Source organism: Caenorhabditis elegans, chromosome V (genome assembly GCF_000002985.6).
Source record: "Caenorhabditis elegans chromosome V".
NCBI classification, from domain to species: Eukaryota; Metazoa; Nematoda; class Chromadorea; order Rhabditida; family Rhabditidae; genus Caenorhabditis; species Caenorhabditis elegans.
Window position 1 is genome coordinate 5,254,863 of NC_003283.11, and position 23,599 is coordinate 5,278,461.

At 35.4% G+C, this 23,599-nt stretch overlaps 8 protein-coding genes and 2 non-coding genes across 11 annotated transcripts; 5 read left to right on the forward strand and 5 right to left on the reverse strand.

Annotated features, from left to right (window-relative positions):
- Positions 1-1,279: 1,279 nt before the first annotated feature.
- srt-67 (Serpentine Receptor, class T) lies at positions 1,280-2,596 on the reverse strand (the record flags this gene model as incomplete). 2 transcript variants are annotated; one of them, NR_136345.1, is made up of 7 exons in its annotated part: positions 2,439-2,596; positions 2,234-2,389; positions 1,932-2,075; positions 1,740-1,845; positions 1,583-1,693; positions 1,464-1,538; positions 1,280-1,370 (listed from the first exon to the last, which is right to left on the reverse strand). NR_136345.1 is itself a non-coding variant. In NM_072004.4 (5 exons), exons 1-5 carry the CDS (start codon positions 2,559-2,561, stop codon positions 1,280-1,282), a joined length of 936 nt encoding a protein of 311 aa, NP_504405.1. In that variant the 5' UTR covers positions 2,562-2,596. The 2 variants fall into 2 exon arrangements, 1 of the variants encoding a protein (NP_504405.1); NM_072004.4 differs by having other exon boundaries at positions 1,464-1,693; positions 1,740-2,075.
- On the forward strand, positions 1,723-1,743 carry 21ur-8852. The gene has a single exon (NR_068734.1).
- A 577-nt stretch (positions 2,597-3,173) lies between the features above and the next one.
- On the reverse strand, positions 3,174-4,686 carry srt-70 (Serpentine Receptor, class T; the record flags this gene model as incomplete). The annotated part of the gene is made up of 5 exons (NM_072005.1): positions 3,174-3,318; positions 3,367-3,596; positions 3,649-3,984; positions 4,385-4,540; positions 4,582-4,686. 5 exons carry the CDS (start codon positions 4,684-4,686, stop codon positions 3,174-3,176), a joined length of 972 nt encoding a protein of 323 aa, NP_504406.1.
- Positions 4,687-5,469: 783 nt separating this feature from the next.
- Positions 5,470-8,237, reverse strand: cest-30 (Carboxylic ester hydrolase; the record flags this gene model as incomplete). The annotated part of the gene is made up of 9 exons (NM_072006.1): positions 5,470-5,692; positions 5,743-6,017; positions 6,068-6,243; positions 6,296-6,505; positions 6,549-6,671; positions 6,736-7,069; positions 7,746-7,832; positions 7,883-8,041; positions 8,088-8,237. The coding sequence occupies 9 exons, from the start codon at positions 8,235-8,237 to the stop codon at positions 5,470-5,472; spliced, it is 1,737 nt and encodes a 578-aa protein (NP_504407.1).
- On the forward strand, positions 5,579-5,599 carry 21ur-13827. Its single transcript, NR_068735.1, has one exon.
- An 848-nt stretch (positions 8,238-9,085) lies between the features above and the next one.
- Positions 9,086-10,819, reverse strand: srt-69 (Serpentine Receptor, class T). The gene is made up of 5 exons (NM_072007.7): positions 10,689-10,819; positions 10,483-10,638; positions 9,576-9,911; positions 9,296-9,522; positions 9,086-9,247 (listed from the first exon to the last, which is right to left on the reverse strand). Exons 1-5 carry the CDS (start codon positions 10,758-10,760, stop codon positions 9,151-9,153), a joined length of 888 nt encoding a protein of 295 aa, NP_504408.3. The 5' UTR covers positions 10,761-10,819; the 3' UTR covers positions 9,086-9,150.
- Positions 10,820-10,981: 162 nt separating this feature from the next.
- On the forward strand, positions 10,982-13,966 carry spi-2 (TIL domain-containing protein). The gene is made up of 4 exons (NM_001392511.1): positions 10,982-13,043; positions 13,115-13,169; positions 13,220-13,341; positions 13,543-13,966. The coding sequence occupies exons 1-4, from the start codon at positions 13,041-13,043 to the stop codon at positions 13,861-13,863; spliced, it is 501 nt and encodes a 166-aa protein (NP_001379552.1). The 5' UTR covers positions 10,982-13,040; the 3' UTR covers positions 13,864-13,966.
- A 656-nt stretch (positions 13,967-14,622) lies between these two features.
- Positions 14,623-15,882, forward strand: penr-1 (HMG box domain-containing protein). Its single transcript, NM_072009.7, has 4 exons — positions 14,623-14,747; positions 14,793-15,025; positions 15,074-15,565; positions 15,614-15,882. Exons 1-4 carry the CDS (start codon positions 14,628-14,630, stop codon positions 15,720-15,722), a joined length of 954 nt encoding a protein of 317 aa, NP_504410.1. The 5' UTR covers positions 14,623-14,627; the 3' UTR covers positions 15,723-15,882.
- Positions 15,883-19,213: 3,331 nt separating this feature from the next.
- natc-2 (N-terminal methionine N(alpha)-acetyltransferase NatC) lies at positions 19,214-20,753 on the forward strand. Its single transcript, NM_072010.8, has 4 exons — positions 19,214-19,410; positions 19,464-19,709; positions 19,757-20,028; positions 20,372-20,753. The coding sequence occupies exons 1-4, from the start codon at positions 19,240-19,242 to the stop codon at positions 20,517-20,519; spliced, it is 837 nt and encodes a 278-aa protein (NP_504411.1). The 5' UTR covers positions 19,214-19,239; the 3' UTR covers positions 20,520-20,753.
- B0238.9 (Headcase N-terminal domain-containing protein) lies at positions 20,692-23,239 on the reverse strand. Its single transcript, NM_001269130.2, has 5 exons — positions 23,074-23,239; positions 22,742-23,022; positions 22,452-22,691; positions 21,407-22,100; positions 20,692-21,328 (listed from the first exon to the last, which is right to left on the reverse strand). The coding sequence occupies exons 1-5, from the start codon at positions 23,198-23,200 to the stop codon at positions 21,252-21,254; spliced, it is 1,419 nt and encodes a 472-aa protein (NP_001256059.1). The 5' UTR covers positions 23,201-23,239; the 3' UTR covers positions 20,692-21,251.
- Between the last annotated feature and the right edge of the window lie 360 nt (positions 23,240-23,599).

The window sequence follows — 23,599 nt, forward strand, 5'->3', positions numbered from 1 at the left end:
TTTCGATACTTACCCTGACAATCACTTCATATCTCTTTAAAATCTTTGGAAACACCAAAATTGGAGAACTGATAAAATGACCAGTCCCCTGTAAAAGTTGAAACGTCAGCACACAGATCATCAACTTGTATGGCAAATTTGGGACTCTCCTGTCTTTTTTGTATGTTACCTAAAATAATACTATTCTTTAACTTTTTTGATCACCAAGCTAACCTTTATCACAATTATTAACAGTGGCGGTATGAAAATTGTAAATAAAAAATAGATGATTCCTATTTGAAGCATTTCGGGATCTTCATTAAACGTGAAAATGGATGTAGAATTTGGAGATTTCATGGTTGCACAGTGGCTCACTTCCTTGCTCAAATTATGAAAATTTTTGATTAGACAGAATGGAAAAAAAATCACAAACAAGGGATTTGATGATGTCTGAAGAAAATATTATTTTCATTGTTTTTTCAGAAGGAGTGTCGGAGATTCTGTTAACCTAAAAATTTCTCAAGATTGGGGGAAAGGAGGGGGTGAGAAACAATAGACTACACTTTCAAAACAAATTTTTTCGTTTCAAAAATTCTCAAGAATCTGAACAAAAAAAATTAATTCGCTGAAAAATTCCCTCGTCGGGGGTAGGCACTTAGTCAGATAGGTAGCCAGCCAGGCAGGGTATAAATAGGTGGGCATATAGGTATGTATATGAACACGTAGGCAGTCAGGTTACCGATGTAGGCAGCATGTTAGGGCGCGTTAAGGAATTTTTTTTAAGTTTAGGCGAATCGAAGAAACATTTAAACGTGCTAAACCTTGTTTTGATAAATACTCTAATGTGTACCTTTAACAAAAAACTGAGAAAATGGTTTCTTCATCATGTGAGAACCTTGAAATTGACGAAATGAATTTTTCGCTATTGTTCGAGCTCAAACATACAAGCACTGCGATGTCTGGTTCTGATTGTGAAAAAAACAGGAAAAACACTAAATTTTGTGCAAGATTTACGGGTTTATAATTAAAAGTTTCATTCAGAAGGTGTATACTTTTATCTAAACTCATTTTTTTGGAAAAACGTTCACTTCGTTTTTTCTAAAAAAAATTGTAACATTTTAATGAAAATATAAGACGTTAATTCAAAGACCTTAAAAATGAACAATTTTGTCAAAAGTATAATTTATTGGGTGTTCCATTCAAACTAATTAGCAAACAAGTTGTTATTCAAAATGAATTTCAGATAAGTTATCTGAAAGTTCAGCTAATGACAAATTAAAACGTATTAATGGATGTAGTATCATGAAGATCTTGGTGGTTTCCAAACACGTTGTTGAGTTGAACTGTTATATCTTAATTTCAGTTTCAGCAAGCAATCAATCCGAATTGTCCTGAAAAATTGTGAATTTTGGTTTTGATAGAAAAATGAAGCTTATAATCATTGGACGTGTGATTATTTTATTCATTATAAAATTTAAACTCACTTATGAAATATCAATATAATAATTGGATGACAGTAGCTGTGCAGAATCCAAAAACCATTTGCAATTGCTATGTTTCTAAATTTAGTCATATCAATAAAAGAAACCATTGTAAAGATAACTGGATGCCATACAACCACTAGGCATGCCATGTATGTGGTTACAAATGTCGACTGAATGAGAATCCGTATTTCATTTTTCCTCGATTGATTACTGCCGTTTCGATTTCTTTTCTTAAACGAAACTTTTATTTTGAAGAAGTTTAAGATTGAAACTTACAGAGCAAATCAGAAAAATTATAGTGAGGTAGGCGAAATAAGATATCGCCAAGCACGGAACTGTTAAAAATATTTCGAGCATATCAAACAGTTCTGCATATGGAACACTGAAATCATATCCCCAACTTGGCGGTGAAAACATTAAGTTTTGAGTTATACAACCAGCAATGAATACGAATAGAACCCAACATACAATGCAAACCACTATCATTTTCACTACTAAAGGAGTTATACGAATTTCCATTGAGTTGGCAAAAATTAAAACTCGGCAGATCGCTAAGAGAGCCATCATTGGTAATTCACCTATCCAGCTGGTATTTGCCATGCATCCAAGTATCTGAATTTTTTTAGTTCAAATTGAATTCTTTCGTCCATGGTGTTTAGTTGAAAAGGAAACTATAGCATTATCAGCTACCGTCTCCGCGAGCCATATACTTTATATTTTGAAATTTTTCCAAAAGTTTTTAACGACAAGTAATAAATAATTTTACTCACCCGAACAATAACTTCAAATTCGGTAAGCAAAGCAGGGAATACAAGTATTGGGGATGTTATAAAATGACAAATTCCTTGCAAAAGCTGGAGTAATAAAATAAAATTCATCAATTTATATGTAAAGTTTGGAGTTGTTTTATCTTGTTTATAAATTATCTGAAATTGATAATAGGGTTAAAACAAATTGATTTTTTCTTACTATTACCTTCATAATTACATAAAATAATGGAGGAATAAATATTGAAATCGCAAAATATAGTATTCCAACCCAGATCATCCGAACATCTCTGTTCAATGCAAAAAGTGACGTTGAATTTGTAGCCTTCATCGTTAAAAATTGACTGAATGCCTGTTGTTTTTTTCAAGAATAGGAACCTGCAATAAATCACGCTATTTGGAAATTGAGTTGTTCACGTTATAGTTGGCCTTTCTAGAAAAATATTTTTCGCAGAAAAACTTGTTAGATCTCCGGAACGTTGAAAACAAGTTAGATCTGGAATTCTGACAACTCAATTATGGATCATTTGGACAACAGAAACCAGCCCCTGCCTGAATCACTGTTGTCGTTACTCACCAGAAAATCTACACTCAACTTATTAAATTTTGATCGGAAATTTTTTCATTCACAATTAGTGCATTTTTTGCTTTTTTGAGGCATTTGAGGATTTGCTCCAACAGTTGTTTTTACAGACTTGAACTTTTTGAAAACATTTCAAAAATGCATAGGTATTTTTTGTAAGTCCTCGAAGAACAGCTTTTGGAGCAGTTATATATGCATCGAAAATAGTGAAAAAATTTAAACATTTTAAATCGGACATTAAGAGGTTGAAATTGGAACTTTGCCTAGTAAACCCAAAAAAATTATCCTTTTTATTGAAGCATTGATATTTTATTTCACATTTGAACATGAGGAAAAAAAACCATCAAATATAAATCTTTCTCATTGAGATTCGATATTATGCTCGTTATTAGCCGAAGGATTTATCGGGTGAATTGAAGAAAGTTTCGAAAGAATGTCACTTCGTGATGGCCTACTCGGCCTTTTCTTGATTTTAAGAAATCTAAGGCATTCATCTCGAATTGATCTAGAAATTTTAGGATTTCAATAATTAAATTCGTGAATTTTGACTTACTTATTACAAACCAACGTCATTATTGGGTTGACATAGCAATGAATAATCAGACAACAATTAAGAATTGCTTGATTTCTTTTGCTCTCCATATCAATAAACGAGATCTTTGAGAATAATGATTGGTGCCAGACAAATATCATTGCAGTTATATAAGTTGTTACAAATGTCGATTGAACAAGAATTGCAATCTCATTTTTCCGCGAATGTACACAACTTACAAGATTTTTCTTCTGGAAATAAAAATTCCAGGAAATTTATTATTGTATTCTAGTTTGTTAATACCGCATAAATCAAATAAGCCATGAACAGATAAGCAACATAGGATGATGCTAAGCACGCGAAGCTCAACAGCACTTCCAAATTAGCCAATATTTCTGCACTTGAAACACTGAAGTCATAGTCCCATCCAGGTGTCACTAGTTGCATATTTAGCGTGGCACATCCCACAAATATCAGGAACATTGTCCATGTGATGATGAGGAATAAAGCACATTTTATAGAATTTGGAAACTTTTTTGAATTTATGATATTTGAGAAAATGAGAATTCTGCAAACTGCTAAGAGAGTCATCACTGGAAAATCGGCGATCCAAAGACTGTTCATTATGCAACCCATCATCTGAATGTTTTTTATGTGTTAATATTTTAAGTACAGTATTTAATGCGGAAATAGTTTTAAACCATTCCAATAGTGTTAAAAATTCCAAATTTTGAAAGGTTTGTGTTTACAGTCAAAAACTGGTGAAACCTTCCTTTTACCTATCATAATTTTGGAAGTCGACCAAAAAACAATTATAAACTCTGATTTTGTTTTAATTGTTTGTACATAACCTTCTAGAAAGCAAAATTGCCGCTGTGCTCGAAGTTTTTAAAAAAGCTCAAATTTTTTTGAAAATTTGACAATTCCCCAAAACTTTAACTGAAACTTTTGAAAAATCAAAAAAAAAAAAATTAAGAGCTTTATTATGATATTTGGCCATGCTGATATATTAAAAGTGTATTTGCAAAATTGAACCCACCCTAATTATAACATCAAGCTTCATAAGCAAGTTTGGAAAAATAAGCATCGGGCCACTGATAAAATGTGAAATGGTTTGACCAACCTGGCAGAAATTGATCAAATTCATAAGTTTATAAGTTAAATTTGAATTTTCTCGATCCTTGATGCAAATTGTCTAAATTGAAATTTATATACAATAAAACATTAGAAACTCACTTTCATCAAAACAAAAAATACAGGGAAAAGTGGCAGAGCAATACAAAAGTATGCAACCCCGTATTTAACCATTGCCACGTCATTATTAAGTTGGAATAAAGACATACGACACAAGAGGTGTGCAAACTGAATGCAAGAGAATCACAATGTTTGAGAAAACTTTTGATTTTCAAGCGCACCTTGTTTCTCAAAACCGTGAGAATATCTAATCAACATGTGATTGGTTAGATTAAACTACTAAACAACTTTTGAACTTGAATATGCGTGCCAGGAACTAGGAATATTAAAACAATTTTATTAGTATAACAATTTTAAATTAAATTAATCCTTTTGATATCTAATAAACATAAATTTGAGAGTAAAAATGTGAGCTTTGGTTTTGATGTATTTATAGCCCTATGTAGTTTGAGTTTAACCAATGATCAAGTATGTATATGGTTATGCTTGGAATTGTGCATTTTTCAACAATCTGCATATGGTCCCAGCTTTTTGGAAAGTGTTGGGTAAATTTCCAATTTAGTGCCAAAAATGTTTCACTTCGGCAATTGGTTAAACCTTCCTGGCAAGCTTTTCCTCTCTGCATCTTCACCAATTCCGTAGCAATTTTCTGGTACCAAAATGGAGTTGCCGATGTTTATAATTGAAATTGTGTTGTAAAAAATGTATTTTCATCGGATATTAAAATAAAACCAAAAAAATATTTTTGATAGGAGTTGAAAATTTAGTTTGGTCAAATTGAAAAGTTGTATACATTTAACTTTTGTCATAATTTTTCTCAATTTTCTATGTTATTTAGGCTCTTAGTATTTGTAGTTACTTGCTATAAGTTTTAAAACGTTTTAAAAACTCTATATGTAGACGAAAAAAACTAAAATTGTAAAAATTAAATTATCCTGCTCTCGCATTGATAACAACTCTCTTCGAAACCTTTCCATAGACAATTTGTTGATACTTCTTCGAATTTTTGTTAATATCATCATAAATGCGCAGCCGTCCATTTTGGAAATTATCGGACATTTCGCAAGTGGGATAGTCAATCTTATAATACATATTCGGTTTGAGAATGGTGTACGGTTTCCACGGTTTTGTTCCCGATTTCCCGTTTGGATCGCTGGAAAATTGAAGGTTTTCTTAGAGAAGAAATTGAATTGAAACACATACCCGTATTTAACAAAATTTGCCATCAAGGTTCCAGACATATCCATAACTTCCATTTCTTCATCTGTTGGAGTGAAATTTGCCATTACTCCACTTCCAAAATAATATTTAAAATCCGAACTATGAGAAGCTTCCTTGAATGGTTGCATTAGCTCAACCATATCTTTGGTTGCATCATTGAAATAATTAAATGAACCCAAATAAACTTTGTTTCCATATTTGACGTAGGATTTCACAGCGTCAAGAGTTCCACTATTAAACACAGAATCGCTGACATACTGCACCAACTTTGAATTTAAAATCGAAATTTCCTTAAATGAAAACTCACATCTACTACTCTTCTATTGACTGTAGCTTTATCAGAAGCGTTCACATCTTTTAAATAGAAACCGGTCAGTTTTTTCTTCACATCTGCATAATAATCTGTGACATCCGGTCCATAAGTTTCATTAATAAATCCTTCGAAATTGTTATAAGCGTTTGCAAATAAGGGATTGAAAATTACTGAAAACTTTCAGGCATTTCTAAACTTTCAAATTTCATAAGCAACTCTTACTCATTCCAACAGATTCCATTGTAACTACAGTGATTAGTGCATCTTTCTTTGGAGCTTCTCTTCTCAAAATATCAAATGGTTTTGGGAAGAAATCTCCATCAAAATTAGGAATAAATGGAACAGCTCCAGCTGCTGTTGATTGGAACCCCGCAACTTCTTTGAACTTTGACACGTTTTGAGCCATATACCAATCGAATAAGCTTTGAGAGTCTGCATGAAAAGTGATTTTTAAATCAAAAAGCTTTAAACCTACCGGTTCCAGTATAACCCTGAAACTGTGCAAACTCTTTACAAACTCCAACTTCTACATCTTTAGGTCGAATTGCAAAATTGCAAAATGCCGTTCCAGACATGGATATTGATCTTTGAAATAGCTCTGAAATTTATTAATCAAAAAACTTTTCATGAAAAAACAAAAAAAAATTGCTATCAAACCGTACGATTTGAATGTGGGCTCAGCGATAAAAAATCAGTGCTCGTAGCTCCTGCACTTGTTCCGGAAAGTGTCACACTTTCAGGATTGCCTCCAAACGATGCAATGTTATCTTGAACCCATTGAAGTGCTAGAGTTTGATCCCATAATCCATAATTTCCATTTGCAATGCCATCAGCAATTGTTAGAAATCCAAGTGGTCCAAGACGATAGTTCATTGTAACGACGATTACATCTTTCAGTGGAAGAGTTCCGGTTAACGAGTAATCGTCCATATAAGAAGTGAATCCAATTTCATAGCCACCTCCATAAATATACACCAATACTGGAAGACCCTTTGGCTGAAAATATTCTAAGTTGTACCACGGGACAAGAGGCGGGGGGGGGGGGGGGGGGGGGGGCGTAAAATGCCGACCAGGAACTCTTATACCAATATTTTTTAATTAAAATCCATGATAAAATATAGATGGATCTATTGAAAAAAAGTGCTCAAAAATTGGCTAAAGGTTGGAATTTGCCGAAATAAAATTCGATTTTTCGTCGGATTTTTCCCACAATGTCCCCACAATTTTTAGCACGTTTTTCATCTACATAGTTTGAATAAAATAACAGCTATTTCCAAAAAAAAAATTCAATAATTTATAAATTCTATTACTGGTAAAATAAGGTAAAATATAAGGAAAATATGCCAAATTATAAACTTCTAAAATATAATTCCCAATTTTCCCACGACTTTTGGGCACTCCTAAATATTTCAAACGAATTAAGGGTTATTATTAGATAAATCAAATGTGTTTTTATGTTCTATTAATAAATTTTCATAAAAAACATTTGGAGAAAATGCCACACTGGTCCCAAAAAGAACAAAACCAGAGATGGGCGGCAATTGCCAAAATTTCAAATTTCCTAATTTCAACGATAGGAAAAATTTTTTGGAGAATAATTTTTATTCCCCAACTTATTGAATTGGAATTTTTCGACAATTCAAATTGCCGCCAACCCCTGAACCAAACTCACAAATTCCGCCAACTTCCATCTCGGTGCAAAAACATTCAAAGTGAGACAATTTTCCTCGGCAAATGCTGCAGTACTTTTTGCAGTTAGCTGGAATTTTGAAATTTTTTTAGCCGGAATATTTCCATATATAAAATTACAGCTGCAAATCTTCCAGTCTGAGGACATCCCGGCCCATATTCGTAACAATCTCTTGGCTCTGTCCACTTCTCCGCTGCCACTGGTTTTTTGAATTTTAAAGCTCCCACTGGTGCTTTTGCAAATGGAATTCCAAGATAGCCATCAACTATTTTTGTTCCCTAAGTTTTCAATTATGGATTATGGAGTTAACAAATTGTTACTTACATTTTTATGTTTATAAATATTTCCTCTAATTGGTCCACAAGGTGCATTCAAAATTTGAGAGTTTTTCTCCGGCGTCAAATTAACCAAAAATCCTCCTTCAACAATCGAAAGTAGTAGACAACCAATTCCCCAGTAAAATGAAAGAGACATCGCCAAGTATGGCTGCTGTCAAATTATCCTTCACCAAATTTCAGGGTTTATAAACCGTGTGAAAAATGAAATAAACTAGAATTAAACAACGAGATCATAACAACTTAGAACAAGGAACTGTGGACGGAAAATTTAAAAACTGAAAACACACATTTTTAGTCTGACAAAAATCATATTGTAATCCTCGTATTTTGATCAGTTTACAAATATTGTATTGTTTCTACAGCCGGTTCAATAAATCACGGTGAAATGAACTGTGATTTTTTTTCCGCTGACAATTTTTGATCAACCATCTAGGAAGCAAATAGCCGCTTTCCAAATTTTTTAGTGTTTTTCAACTTCGAAAAAAATATAATGAAATTTTAGAACTGAAGGTAAATTCAGAATTTAAATGATCATAAGAAAAACTAAACGGTAATATTAAGCTATTTCAATTTAAAGGGTGGAGTGGCGCCAGGTAGTTTTAAAAAAATTAAAAATCACACCTACAACATATATGGCTGCAAAATGACCAAATATCATAGTAAGACTTTTCAAAAAAATTTTTGCAATTTTTTATTTTATTTCAAAAAGTGGTGACTCCGTTTTACCACTTTTTTGGAAGTCTTATAGTCAGATCGAAAAAAAATTCCTTCGAATTTTATAATCTACTTATGTTTCAAATTTGTTTTAAAATATTGTAGACATTCGAACATGCGACAGTCAAAAATGGCCAAAACTCAGTAATTGCCATTTTTGACCGCCAAAAAATGTTTTTCAAACTTAAAAAAAGTTTTACTATGATATTTAGACATCTTGGCGCAATAGAAGTGGGCTTAATTTTTTAAACATTTCAAACATCTACACAAAAAATTTAAATCATTTTTATTTAATGCACTGTAATTGTTTCAAAGTTCAAAATATATTCTTGCAATCAAGTTTGAATAAACCTTGACACGATCCCTGCTTTAACCTTGTTTCCGCATTTCATCTGATTATCCAGCACATTTCCAACGTCTTCCCGAATTGATCTGAAAACTTCCAAAAATAGGCCACTCAATTTCAGGCGACCTATGTACCTATTAAAAATCAGCAACATCGTTGGATTAACATAACAGTGAATAATCCAAAGGCCATTTAAAATTGCTTGATTCCTTTTGTTACTCATATCAATAAATGATAACAATGAAAAAAGCGTTGGATGCCAAATAATTACCATAAAAGTTATATAAGTTGTCACAAATGTGTATTGAAGGAGAATTGATATTTCAATTTTTCGAGATTTTGCTGTGCTTTTTATATTTTTCTAAAAATAATTTATTGTATTTTGATCAGATAATTTAAATTCCTAATACTCACGCAATAGATCAAAAATATAATAATCAGATATGCGAGATAAGAAATCGCCAGGCAGGGAAAACTCAGATATATTTCGATCGAATCAAATACTTCTGCATAAGGCATCTCATAATCGTAACCCCACCACGGTGGACTGAACTTCATGTTTTGAGTTATGCTCCCAGAAACTATTACAAAGAATATCCACGACATGAGTGAAAATAATACAATTTTGATAGGAAAGGGAAACTTTTTAGCGTTGATTATATTGCTGAATATCAAAATTCTGCAGACAGCAAGTAGCGTCATTACTGGAAGATCGGCAACCCAAAAAGAGTTCATAATGCAACCGATTGTCTGAAAAACTTTGTTTTTGTTTTGAAAGTTTGCTTTGGGCGAGTCCTAGAAAATTTTGTTGCCCTTTCTATGTATGGTTTTTTCCTTTTTTAAAATAGAAAATTGTGATATCAGAAAATAATCAACAAAAACTCAATTAATTGTAAGTTAAGTATTATCAAGTTAAGTAACAAAATTTTTAAAATTTAATATATCCATTCTGTTATGATTTTTTTGTCTCTGAGAAAATTAAAAAAACCCCTTTTTTGGAAACAGTGTAAAATGCTAAACGCTTGATTTGCTGCTCGAATTCTTGGGATTCTGGAATTTTTTTGCATAAACTTTCAACAAAGTTACAAGCACATTAAGCAATTTTTTTTCTGATTTTGGAGTAGTTTTTCTAACTTGCAAAGAAAGGAAATTATTTTCAAAAAATTTTTCCTATGTACCAAAACTGGTTTAAAAGTTGTCAAAGTTGGGTGAGTTGTGGCGAATTGTCGATTTTAAAAATTTCATATCTGATTTTTTTTCCATCAATTTCTAAATAATCTTTCAAATAAAGAAAGTTGAATTTGAAAATTGTTCAACTAACCCTTATAACAAAATCAAATCTAGATAGAAGATTGGGAAAAATTAATATTGGCGCTGTGAGAAAATGCCCAGAAGCTTGCACCAGTTGCAGAAAATTAATCAGATTCATCAATTTATATGTCACGTTTGCAGATTGTTTATCCTTATTGAGTACTGCCTGAAATTAAAAAATTATTCAGCATTTGATGTTAACTTCAAAGCTTCTACCTTCATAATCACAATGAAAATAGGTATTGTAGGGGCTGATAAAGCCAGAAATATGATTCCGTATTGAAGCATTTCATTGTCGTGATTGATGGTAAAAATAGATTCAGAATTTGACATGGCAAATACTCCCACTAAGACGTTCTCAACTACTTACATACTCAACTACCTACATTTGCTCGGCTGCATCATGGCTCCGTTGCATACGCGCAGTACTTGGAATTCTCTGCCTCATACATCGTGCTCCCATAAAGACAAAATGGCATTTTCCGCTTCATACACACCTGCTCCGCTGCAGACAAAGTGCTCTTGGACCGACATTCTCTCCCACTTACATGATCTTATGCATACTCAGTACTTCAAATTCTCACCCTCATACATCGCGCTCCCATAAAGACAAAATGGCATTCTCTGCTTCATACACACCTGCTCCGCTGCAGACAAAGTGCTCGTCTACCTTCATTTTTCAGCAGCAAATGTTCTGCAAACGTCCACACCGTTAAACGAGATCTCCAGTTTGAGGCAAACACTCATTGACTACCTTCTCATTGACTACCTTTTGCTCATTGACTACCTTTCGGATCATTGACTACCTTTGCTCATTGACTACCTCAGATCATTGACTACCTTTCGGCTCACGTAGCTGAGCAATGTAAGCAGTTGAGTATGTAAGTAGTTGAGAACGTCTTAGTGGGAGTATTTGCCTTTGACATAAAGTTGATAGAGTAAAAAAATGTAAGCAGGAAATTTCAAATTGCTTTATGACAAGCAGGCATAAATCACTTTCTCAGAACGCATGACTAAACTGTTTTTCTTTTTTATTTTTCACTGGGAAAAATATGCCAACCTAGTCATTTAGGTACGTAACTTCCAATTTTTTCCCAGATCTTTGATAATTTTGAATAAAATCTTAAAGCTAACGCTAAACTTTTTTTTTGTATTTTTTCAGAATTAAAATTTAAAAAGTTGTGTTTGAACCTTAAAGGCCACAATCTATTTTGAAGCTAGTTTTTCCAAAATTTTCTGATCAAAATTTCAGCAATTCTAGAAATAATTTAGATTGTTAGATTTTATTCAAATCTGAAATTTAATCTAAAAATTAATATTATAAAAAACATTGTTTAAAAATTGACATTATTTATATTTTCTGCAAAACCAAGGTCATTAGGCCATGAAAGTTTTTGTTATATCAGCTGAAACCCGTAGACAATAATTTTGAAGTGATGTTTGAAAAGTTGATTCCAAACATCAAGCCTGATCAAATATGGAAGTGTTGATGAATTGAATGAAACTTTTATGAATCATTGTGGTCTTTTTGTGATTTTTCCAGTAACAATTTAATTATAGATATTATTCGAAAATATAAACAGAATTGTTGACGGTTTGGAAATATTGTCTGGAATAACAGATCTGCGAGAAGTGAGACTCATTACGAATAGCTATCTAGATACTGAAAATCTTAATTTGAAAATTACCTGACTGGCAATTTTGTATAAAAACAGGCTACGGGCTAAAAAAAAATACAAAGAACAGGAAAGAAGAAATTGATAGTTGCCGGCTCATCGACGAATTGCCGGTATTGAAAGTTTTCGGCAAATCGGCAAATCGACACACTGCCGAAACTTAAAATTTCTGGCAAGTCGGCAAATCGGCAAGTTGCCGGAATTAAAATTTTCGGCAAATCGGCAAATCGGCAAATTGTCGAAATTGAAATTTCGGGCAAATCGGCAAATCGGCAAATTTCGGAATTGAAGTTTCCGGCAAACTGCGATTTTGCACATTTTTTTGGAAGTTTCAGAATTTCAATTTCAATCGGCAAAATTGTGCGCATCCTGTGTATGTTCCAACGTCTAATTTGAAAAGTAAGACAATTTTATGAAAATATCTTAAAAATTTTATAAAAATACCTAATATATATTTCCGGCAAGCTGGCATTTAGCAAAAGGACAATTGCCGCCTACCCCTGATATAAAACTCGAAAAAAAAATATGGAAAGTTTGATGCCAAATATCAGGTTTCTTTTCTTGTTCTCAACTTTTTGAAATTGAGAACACTTCTATTCTATTGAGCATTGTGATGTTTGTACCAATTTAAACAAGGAAACATCAACAAAAAGTCACTTGGATCAGTCATCATGTAAATACGCGTCAGTTATGTGTGAACAACTGGTATCTAGTTGATCCTCCGAACTTTGTCACTTCTTTTTCGTTTTTTCGAGAACTGGGCGGCACACAGCAAAAGGGTATAAAATGGTAAGGAAATGGATGGAAAGGCAGAGTCAATTTGCGACCAGCGGTTATTGTACTACAAATAATTGTTATTTGCTATTTTTCAAAGTGTCATAAGTTCTCAACAATGGTGAGTATTTGTTATACATATATTTGTAAAATTTCCTCGTGTCTGTAAGTCTTTAAGTAAACCATTTCCAGAAAGTTTTCATCGTTCTCGCAGCTTTAATTGGATGCTACGTCTACGCTCAAGATGGTAAATATTCTGAAACTTATAATAAGCATGACATATTTTTTTAAATTTAGCTCAAATTCTGCCAGTAGGTGGACAAGTTGGTGGTGGGCAAAGATTGCCATGCCGTGGACGAAATGAAGAATATAAGACTTGTGGAACCGCCTGTGAGCCATCATGCACCAATCCGAACCCGGTAAGCTATCTGCCGACTCTTCGGGTATTTCTGTGCAAACACCGTCACGCGAAAATTCTGCACGCCTAAGTTTGATCTACAAAAAATGCGGGTTTTTTTCCTAGAAAATTGTGACGTCAGTACGCTCTTAACCATGCGAAATCATATGAGATGTATGCGTCTCACCTCCCGCATTTTTCGAAGATCAAAGCGTGTTTTTAGATGTGCACCAAGCAATGCATCAACAACGTCTGCCAATGCAGAAGCGGATACGTTCGTAACGAGATCACCAGACAATGTGTGCGTCAAGCTCAATGCTCCAGACCTGGAACTGGTTTCGGAAGCTCCACTCCGTTCCCATCTCAATCTCCTCAGAGATGCGGACGTAACGAAACATTCAGAACCTGCGGATCTTCGTGTGAGCCGAGCTGTACTACTCCACGTCCACAAGCGTGCACTATGCAGTGTATTGTGAACGTGTGTCAATGCTCTGAGGGATTTGTCCGAGGACCTTCCGGATGTGTCAGACAACGAGATTGTTAAACGAAATGCTTTTTAAAAACATTTTAATCTTGATTCAGCGTACCGCTGAATGATGTTCTGTAAAAATGAGTTTTGCACAATAAAGCTTCTATTCATTCAAAAAATAATCTCGACTTAAAAAACAACTCGTGTTTTTTTGAAATATCGTAATTTTGCTATTAATTTAGAACAAAATATTAGAACAATTTTTAACTGAAAAATAAACAGAAAACGACAGAGTTTGATAAAAACGACGTAATTATTAATAATTACGTCGTTTAATAATACATATGATTGATCAAAATGCTAGAAAACACAAGAAAGCAGCCGAAAATGTTCAAAAAAATTTACGATAACCATTTTTGCGCATCGAGACCGATCTAAATAAATTCTTGCTTCTTTAAAACGGATTACAATACAATTTTCCATCACAGAACGAGACTTTTTCAACAGCCACAAAAAACTCAAATTCAAATTGCCGCCGAAAGTGAATTGGTGCGAGGTAAGTGCGCTCCACCGCGAACATCGAATATTATTTCGAATGCAATGCTTGGCATCGTGCCAGCACCCAAATTATTATTGGTGACTGACTGTTTCTTTTGGTTTTCTTCGTTTTCTTCAAAATTATCGCATAAATATTATATTAACCTTAAGTTTCTGGTAAAAAGTACTTTTAAACACGGAATTTATCATAAATCAAGTGTATTTTGCATTTTTAAAACTTAATAACTGTGGATTATGAATTTATCGATTTTTTTTTGCCTACGTTACAATTTTCAGTTGAAATGACTAAACGCAAGAATGCGAGTAACGCTGGATCGAGCCCAAAAAAAGAGAAGAAATCGGAAACTTTTGCTGCTCTAAAGTCGGTTAAAGCGGAAAAGCGGCCAGCTGCGGACTCTTCGGTAAAAATAACCCAATTTCTTCACTAATAAAAGATGATTCTTCAGGATTCCGAGCCGGAGGACTTCGAAGAAGAGCAAATTACTCATACCGAGGCTGAAGAGACGAGAAATGAAGACAACGGTCAAGCGATTTACGAGCCTGATGTAATGCGCCCTTTGATTGAGTCTTTCTTAGAATTCCTTGTTCAAAGGCAGTCTGAAACGAGTACAGTCCATAACATGGAAAACAAGGTTGCGGAATGGGCTGAAACACGTCGAGATGATAATATTGACGCAGGGTAGCTCTTTCTGAAATTTTGGTTTAAATTAAAAATTTATTATTTCAGATTGTTCGTTCTCGACTTCCGTAAGTATCTGAAAAGTGCGGTGAAATTCAAAAATCTGCAAATGAACGATTCGTGTGCCGCCATATCCACCTATCTGAACAGTGAAAAATCTCTGGTCGAGTACAAGTCAATGCCGGATCGTCCACCTACAAAAATACAGCTTTACATAAAGAAACATCAGATTATGTTGAAAGGAATCGGTGGTGAACCGATGAAAAACGCCTACAAAGCAATGAATGCGGATACGGAGGGTGCGAAAGAACTCGACGAGCTACTCCGAGAAGCTTCGTTGCAGTACATTCCACAACTTCAGGAGTTCCTTGATACGCATCCAAATCTGACAGAAGAACAGAAGCGATCAATCGTTAACAAGATGAAGATGCTCAACAAGAAATACAACTCAAAGGAAATTTCAAGCACACCAAAGAAGAGATCTAGCAAGAAGGATCCAGAGACGGCATTCAGCCTCTTCTGTAGAACAAAGAACGATAAGTGAGTGTTTCTTTGCCGAGTTTCAATTTAAAAAAAAATATTTTTCAGGTATCGTGACCTGTCTGACGAGGAACGCGAGATCAAGCTGCAAAAGAAGTTCGAAAAACTGCCGGCCGCTCAAAAGGATATTTACGAAAGCCTTGCCATCAGCATGTGAACCACCCATTCCCCATTAATTTTAAACGTTATTTTATTAATCTCCAATAATGATCAACTTTTCGCGATACTCTTCATTTACTCGAGAATTTCAACCAAATTTGTTTCACACTGTTTTGTTTTTGTTTCAAAAATATTTAATGAAAATCTGTTATAATCATTGTAATTGTCCACTGAGTGGTTGATTTGCAAGTTTTATAGCTTTTCCTCATACTTTTCTCCTGTTCGTTTTTTTCCTAATTAATCCGATTCCCATTTGTGTCGTCAATTTGTAGAAATGGAGATAATTCGATTAGATGTTTCAATTTTTGTAAGAAATTTCATTGACAAGCATCTAGTACCTGCCGATAGTACTCTAATTCGCTAAAATTTTGGCATTTCAGTTCAAAGGCACACGCTATTTTTCCAAGTGGGTCTCGCCACGATCAGACGTAAATTTTGCACATTTTCTCATAGGTTGTAGAAGTGGAAGCTTGATAGGCAAATTTCAATCAAATTTTAAAGTTCACAGAAATTTTCGGCGATTCTACAAAACGATTTTCATTAAATAAAAGTGCCAAAAAATGAAAAATCTTTGATTTATCTGAAAATAATATCAGCTGAAAAATTCCAGAAAAAGCTCAGAAATGCCCGGAAAGTTGATAATTGTCGAAAACGGAAGCGAAAAGTCGGTAATTGGCGAATTTCCGGCCATTTTTGAGCATTTTCCCGATTTTTCAGCTGAATTAAATCTTATTTTTTAGATGAATCAAATGTTTTTTTTTGATATTTTGACACTATTTTTTCAATAAAAAATCTTGGAGCAACATGGCTCAAATAATAGGTAATTTTGTAGAATTGCTGAGTGCTCAATTTCCAGTTGTAATCGTAAAAAACGTTCATCATTCATTGTTGCAATACTTTTTCTGTCGACAACCCAACAATTGGTCACTCTCTCTGGTCAGCTGAGTCGGCTGCTTCAATGTCACATGCCCTCGTTGTGCACCCTCGACAGCGTTGGAGCAGCTCGTCCCGTTCAATCAGTTGTTCCCCGTGTGCCAGGAGACACCGAAATATCGCACGTTGTGTTCACGTGATGTACGTGCAAAAAGGGCTCGGGTATTCCCCTCGACGCTCCGCCTCGTTCGCTATCAATCGTGGTGTCTCTCGGTCTCCCCCGACTTCCAATTCCGATTACATTTGATACAAGTGCGTACACCTTGTGCGTGTGTGTGTGTATTCTTCTGTTTCTTTCTCGCCATGTTTCTCTAAATTTGACCAAATTCGAATTGACAGGTGCTAGCAGGGGGCTGGCCTGCAATTCTGTAAAATGACCTATTGCACCATGTTGTGCAGGTGAAGTTATACTTAAGTTAAATAAGTTTTCCGGTTAAAAAAAGTGATCTTCTATTTTTTGACACCAATTTTTAATTTTGAAAAACGCTAGAACAACGTGGTGCAATAGGAAAACTGGTTTGATAGTGAAAATGCGTTCCAGTTTTATGAAAATTTGAATCAAGCCGGTAGCCGGAAGATTATCAATTTCTTATCACTGTACACAATTTGCGTGCACCTTGTTATACTATGAGCATCTTTTTGAATATTTTCTTTTTCTGTGATTGACACAGGACAGCACAACTCTACACTTTTTTTGTGTTGTTCCTAGCTCTATTTCCCGATTACGATCGTACTGTGCACATGGTTGTACTCTGTGTTCTCATTTATTTTAACTGGCAAAGGATTATCTGAGAGACTATCTTTTCGGTTCTAGATAGTATACTTTTATACTTATAAGAGTTCTATAGGTAGGAAACGCTAGTCTATATAATTATTTGGGCAAACAGCTGAATTAAGTTTCAATTTTGCTCAATGGCTTCTTTCTCGATATTTTCCTATCTTCGATGTTTTTTTTCCATTCGGTGCTTCTGCCGTGTTCACGTGCTTTGCTCTCAGTGTTCTTTGCACCTTGAAGTGTACGAATCAGCATCTCGGAAAACATTGAGACCTCTTCGCTCCAACCAAATGGATGCAGCATCGTTTCCTAAAAAAGACAATTCTTAGTTTAAGGCAACTTTCCTATTCCAGCACTTGGTGCATCCGACTATATTGTACTTCACGAACAATATGAGCACAAAGTACTCTGGTCAGTGCCATGTGATGCCGCAACCTCAATTCACACGCAGGGTCATTGTCACCACCTCCCCAACGTTTTATTGAAAACGGGTTTAGCAATATATCTCTGTTTTGTTCTCTGATGCGACTTAGCCGCCCGTGCATCCATGTGTGTGCGGATTCGATTTGATTAGTTCTATATCTGCAATCAATTCATCGGAAGGTCTTCGACACAGAAACGTGTGTGCCACAAAATGCACTCTGATTTTGATGACAATTGCATCTTTCCCGTCTCCCCTGTCGGGCTGTGTGACCAACGAGACAGCAGGCCAGTCTTTTCCGATCTTCACTTGAATTGTTGTGATGACTATAGGGTTATCAGTCTTCGATCCGACTACAACACGTGCTTGAATAAAATAAAATGATGTTTAGCTTTAAATTGGTATAAAAAAAAGAAAAACTCTCGATACTTTTTTTTCAAAATTTTTAGATTCTCCACTAACGCGTGATTTCTAAAACTAAAAATAAAAAGCGAACCCCCAATAACTTTTTGATAAAAAGTTACAGTACCTCGGCAAATACATCAATCATTTTCATATCACTTAACACCTCTCAATTTCTGATATCAATCAAAGATACTGTCCATCAGATATACATATCTCCATTTATCCACTTCAAGAAACACATGCAAATCATAATTAATTTGAAACACCCTTCCCCTTATTAGATCAAAGTCCGAAGGTTTTACATCACACCTCACGTCTATCTTTTCGCAATTTCAAAATTGGGGAGAAGAAAAAAAAGTCGTAGAAGATTGTGTTATCGATGACAACTTTTCGATAGTTCTTCGCATTTGTTGAGACGCGTCTCTTAGTTCAATTTTTGTATGAATTTTGATCTATCTGGAATAGCGGAATCTGGGTCTTCCCGTTATTAAAGTAAAAATGTCCCAAAACTGCCAATTTTCGTAATGAGACGTTCTGAAAATTTCTCGAAAATGTTATGGTGCATCAAAGTTTTGGAAAAACACCTATTTTTAGCTTAAATCTCAACTTTCTCTACTCCATCTTACAATTAGTATTACGAGAACACAAAATTCTGAAATTTTTTGGCCTGTAGAATATCTCGTAGCCAAAACTACAGTAACTCGTTAAATGACTACTGTAGCGCTTGTGTCGATTTACTGGCTCGATTTTCGAACCCGTAAATCGACACCAGCGCTACAGTACTCCTTTGAAGAATTTCTGTAGTTTTCGCTGCGAGATATTTTGTGCGTCAAATATGTTGCAAAAACGCATTTTCAGAATTTTTTCCGTTAAATGTTCCGTCTTATTTATTTATATTTATATATTTATTTCACAAAATGTTTATTGATTTTTCTAAACTGTTTTTTTTTTTCAGAAACCAAATCCCGGTACTCTTTCATTATGGCAATTGGCGTGCAGAAGAAGACGTCGACACCTCTGGACGTTGGAACCGAACAAGAACCCACCAATCTCGAGAAGACAATCGGCACATTGAGACGATGCCTTCAGATTGCCGGAACATCAAATAAGCCCGGTAGCCGAAGTGCTAAGAATTCGATAAGCGAGGAATCGGTAAGAGAATAGTTCTAATTAGACCAACAAAGCTATAACCGGACAACTTTCAGAATGACCTCACAATGGAAGAATCGGTGCCTGAAGCATCGAAATGGCCACACTGTCAGCACATGATCAGCCAGGATGAGGCCCCACGCAACGATGAACTTGCCAGCCCGAATATTCGAATTGTTGCCTACAAAGATGAATCACAGATCAACGATATTATGCGCTTGATCACCAAGGATCTCAGTGAGCCCTACTCCATCTACACCTACAGATATTTCCTCCACAATTGGCCAGAATATTGTTTCCTGGTCCGTTAATCTAGAATTTGGAAAAAATTGAATTTGTGAATTTCTAGGCTTACGACCAGACCAACAACACCTACATCGGAGCTGTTTTGTGCAAGTTGGAACTTGATATGTATGGACGGTGCAAGGGTTATCTTGCCATGTTGGCTGTCGACGAGTCGTGCCGTCGTCTCGGAATCGGAACTCGTCTTGTTCGTCGTGCTTTGGACGCTATGCAATCGAAAGGATGTGATGAGATTGTTCTTGAAACAGAAGTTTCCAATAAGAATGCTCAGCGGCTTTACAGTAATCTCGGATTTATTCGTCAGAAAAGACTTCTAAAGTAGGTTCTGATATAACCCTGATGGAGCACATGTAACCTTTTTTAATTTTTTTAAAATCTGTTTTCCGTGTTTTTTCAAGCATTTCCGCATATTTTGGTTGATTTTTATGGATAACTTGCAGAAAAATCGAAATATTGCCTGTTTAAGAACAAATTTCACAGGAAAATCGCCCAAAACATGCGAAACTGCTTGAAAAGTAACAAAATCAGATAAAAAATTAATTTTAAAATAAAAAACCTGCGCATTTCGCGTGTCACATGAAACGCGCCAGCAGCCCCTTTGCGCACAACGAGTGCAAGGATGGCAGATCTTCAGAAATATAATTTTCAAGTTTTTTTGCAGATATTACCTGAACGGAGGTGACGCTTTCCGTCTGAAACTGATCTTCACTTCCCGTCGTGTACGCTCTCTGAACAATCAAGAAAACTATCAGCCGCGGTGTCGGGTCAACGAGGATGATACTCCGGATGAGGAGGAAGGAACTTATTAATTATTATTATTTTGCGTTACTTGACGAATTTTATAATTGTAGAAACGGATATTATATAGCACACAAAAAATGTATTCGTCAAGTAATGTGCTCTTATTTAATACATCCTATTCAATTGTATATTTTGTATTGGTTGATTTTTGCCATCTTCTTTAGCCTACTAAATGTTATTGATCGGTCACTTCATTTTATTACTTCACATAGGAAAAAGAAACATAAAGGAAAAAAGCTCACAAATCAGGTGAATGTGTACATGAAAAGGTGGCTTGTTAAAGGAAAAGTTTCAGGAGAAAAGCGAGCAATTTAGAAATTAGATGAATAAATAAAACTTGACGGGAACATGAAAGAAAACGTAAGAGATGGAATGGAAAAAAGTCATGCCGACAATAAATTCATTACATTTGAAAGGACAACATTTTTTTCCGGTAAAAAAAGAAATCTTTGAAATGTTCGGCTTGATTATACTATTTGTCAGGGGGCGAGAAAAAATTGTGTGGGAAACGAGAATCGTGGAAAATCTATGAAAACATCGAATTGGGGGCAAAAAAAAAATTTGTAAGAATTGATCGTGTGGGAGCTGGGGGGAAAGATATGACTATACATTAAAAATTGATTGAAAGACGTGTTATTAGAACGGAATCTACTGGAATGGACATATTGGAAATTTAGACGGACGGACGGAGGAAGTCACATAAAAAGAAGAAACAAAAATACAAATTTAAAATCGACAGACTATGGGAAGTAGTAGAGGCGCTCTCCGAGATTGAAGCCATTGCCGAAGAATGGAGTCCATCCATATTGGAGTACACCTGAAAAATATCAAAATTTAATATTCTGCTTCAATTTACTTCAATTTCAGCCGTAGGATGCTTTTCCAGACAACTTACCCGACGCATTCTCAGCTCTTTTTTCAGTATTTTCAGCCTGTGTTTCTCGAATTGCCGGCGACAAGGCTCCAGACTCTTGCCATATGTCCATCATTTCGCGAACCGGCACATTGAATCTGAATCCACAACGCGATTCTTCATTGAATAGCTGTGACGACGGAGCAAGTGGAAGCTTCGAGACAGATGTGCTCTTTTTCGCTCGGAGAGGTTCCCGCTGCTTCTTCGAGACGATTGGAGTCGATGTCAGCTCCGGGTAGAACGGCGATTCTTCATAATTGACATTTTCATTCGCATTCTCCACCGGCGACATTATGCTGAGTCCCAACGCGTTGAGATGCTCGGAAATTCTAGTTTCCACGTGGAAGTCTCCATGTTGATTATCGACATCTCCTCCACTCGAAGAAGACAATGAAAACCTTGGAGTTTGCTGATCGAGACCACTATCCGGTGAATAATTTGTAACCTTCGGTGTCCCGTTTCTCATTATTGTCGCTGCATAGCTTTTCGCCTGAAGTGGTGGAAGTGGAGCTGGAACTATTACGTCGCTGTGATTGCTTTCACACTCGAAATCCGTATCTATTTGATCGTCAGCGTCGTAATCGTGATGAAATACGCATTCACAATTTGATGGATGTGGCTCCTGATTGTTGTCGTACTGACCATTTGTTTCACCGGCAAACGAAGATTCGGACCACTGAAAATGAAAATTTAGAACAGGACGGGGTGTCTTGAACGTATATTTTAAAAATTTGTTATCAAAACTGCGAAGTTCGAAAAAAATGAAAAAATATCAGCTAAAATCTCCAATTTTGAACGATTTTTTGTGAATCAACGGAATAACGTGATATAAACTACCAAAGCGTGCAATAAAAGATGTTAACTCAAAAAAGCCAAGTTCAAACCACAATGACACGGAAAACCGGTAAAAATTGGAGATTTTAGCTGAAATCAGGCAATTTTTTTGAGAATTTTTAATACGAGTTTCGTTCATTTGTGCACATTTTTGAGCCGTTACTCCATTAAAGTTACGGTCTTTCCAACCCACCGTTCTTCCAATAGTGTGTGTTAAAATGGAAGAAGCCGAACGATCAGTATGAAGTCGCGATCGTGTCGTCGTCGAGAATGTGTGATGCCGTGTACTTGAGGCAATGGACGGTGAGTGGAATACATCAGCGTCTCCTCGCTTTTTCTCCTCGATAGCTGCCAAAGGTTTAGAATTAAATTGTAGCTGGGGCAGTTGTTTTGCTTTCTTGGCCTTCTTCTTCTTCTCTTTTTCCACAGCCTTCTGAAAAAAGATGATTTGAAATAAAAACATTTTTTTTTAATTTTAAGCACCTCTTTCTCATATAAAGCCTGCTTGTCTCTGGTCATTTGTCCCCGATCGCAGCGACATCGGCAGAACTTTCCGATCAGGGACTGACCCTTCCTCTCCCATAAGTTATTCCTCCGTTGTGGCACTGTCCATCCTCGTGCACTTCCCAGTGAGGCTAATCGCTTGACAAGATTGTCCTCGAGCAGTTGATAGCATATGTGATGAAGTGGTCTACTAGAGTACGGGCATGATTCCCAAGTGCACGTCATCTTGACTCCTTCACCAAGCTCGATCTCATCTTTTGCTGTAAAAATAAATTTTATAAACACCGACCATAAAATCACGAAAAACTTACGACATTGGCAGATAATAGGATCTAAAACTGGGCATCCTATTACTTCTGGTACTCCTCCGTCTTTGTCTCCTGTCGTTGAGTGGCGATGTCGTTTGACTAAATCTGCTCTCCGTAGACCGCGAGGCATTTTTTGTTGTTTTCTTTTGAACTTTTCGATGGCGAAAGACTGAATATAAAGAAATGATTATTATTTTAATTAAATCGATATTATTCAACAAGAAAAATCACAACAAAACGTGAGAATTTCGAAAAAAATACGCTGAAGATTGAATTTGTTTTGATTTCTCAATTGAGTTGATCAACAGACAACAAAACAAGTTCAAGCACAATGTCCGTAAAAACTCGTCGCGGTGTGTACGGACAATGCGCATTTCAGCACTGTCTACCGTACCCAAATCAATTTACTATATATAAAGCGTGTGTCCTTCCGTCCGTTTGTAGTTTGTAGTTTGATCTTAGATGTTTCAACTCTCTTTTCTGTAGTTGGAAGAGATATTGGGTTAAGAGTTGCTGGGGGATAATGTCA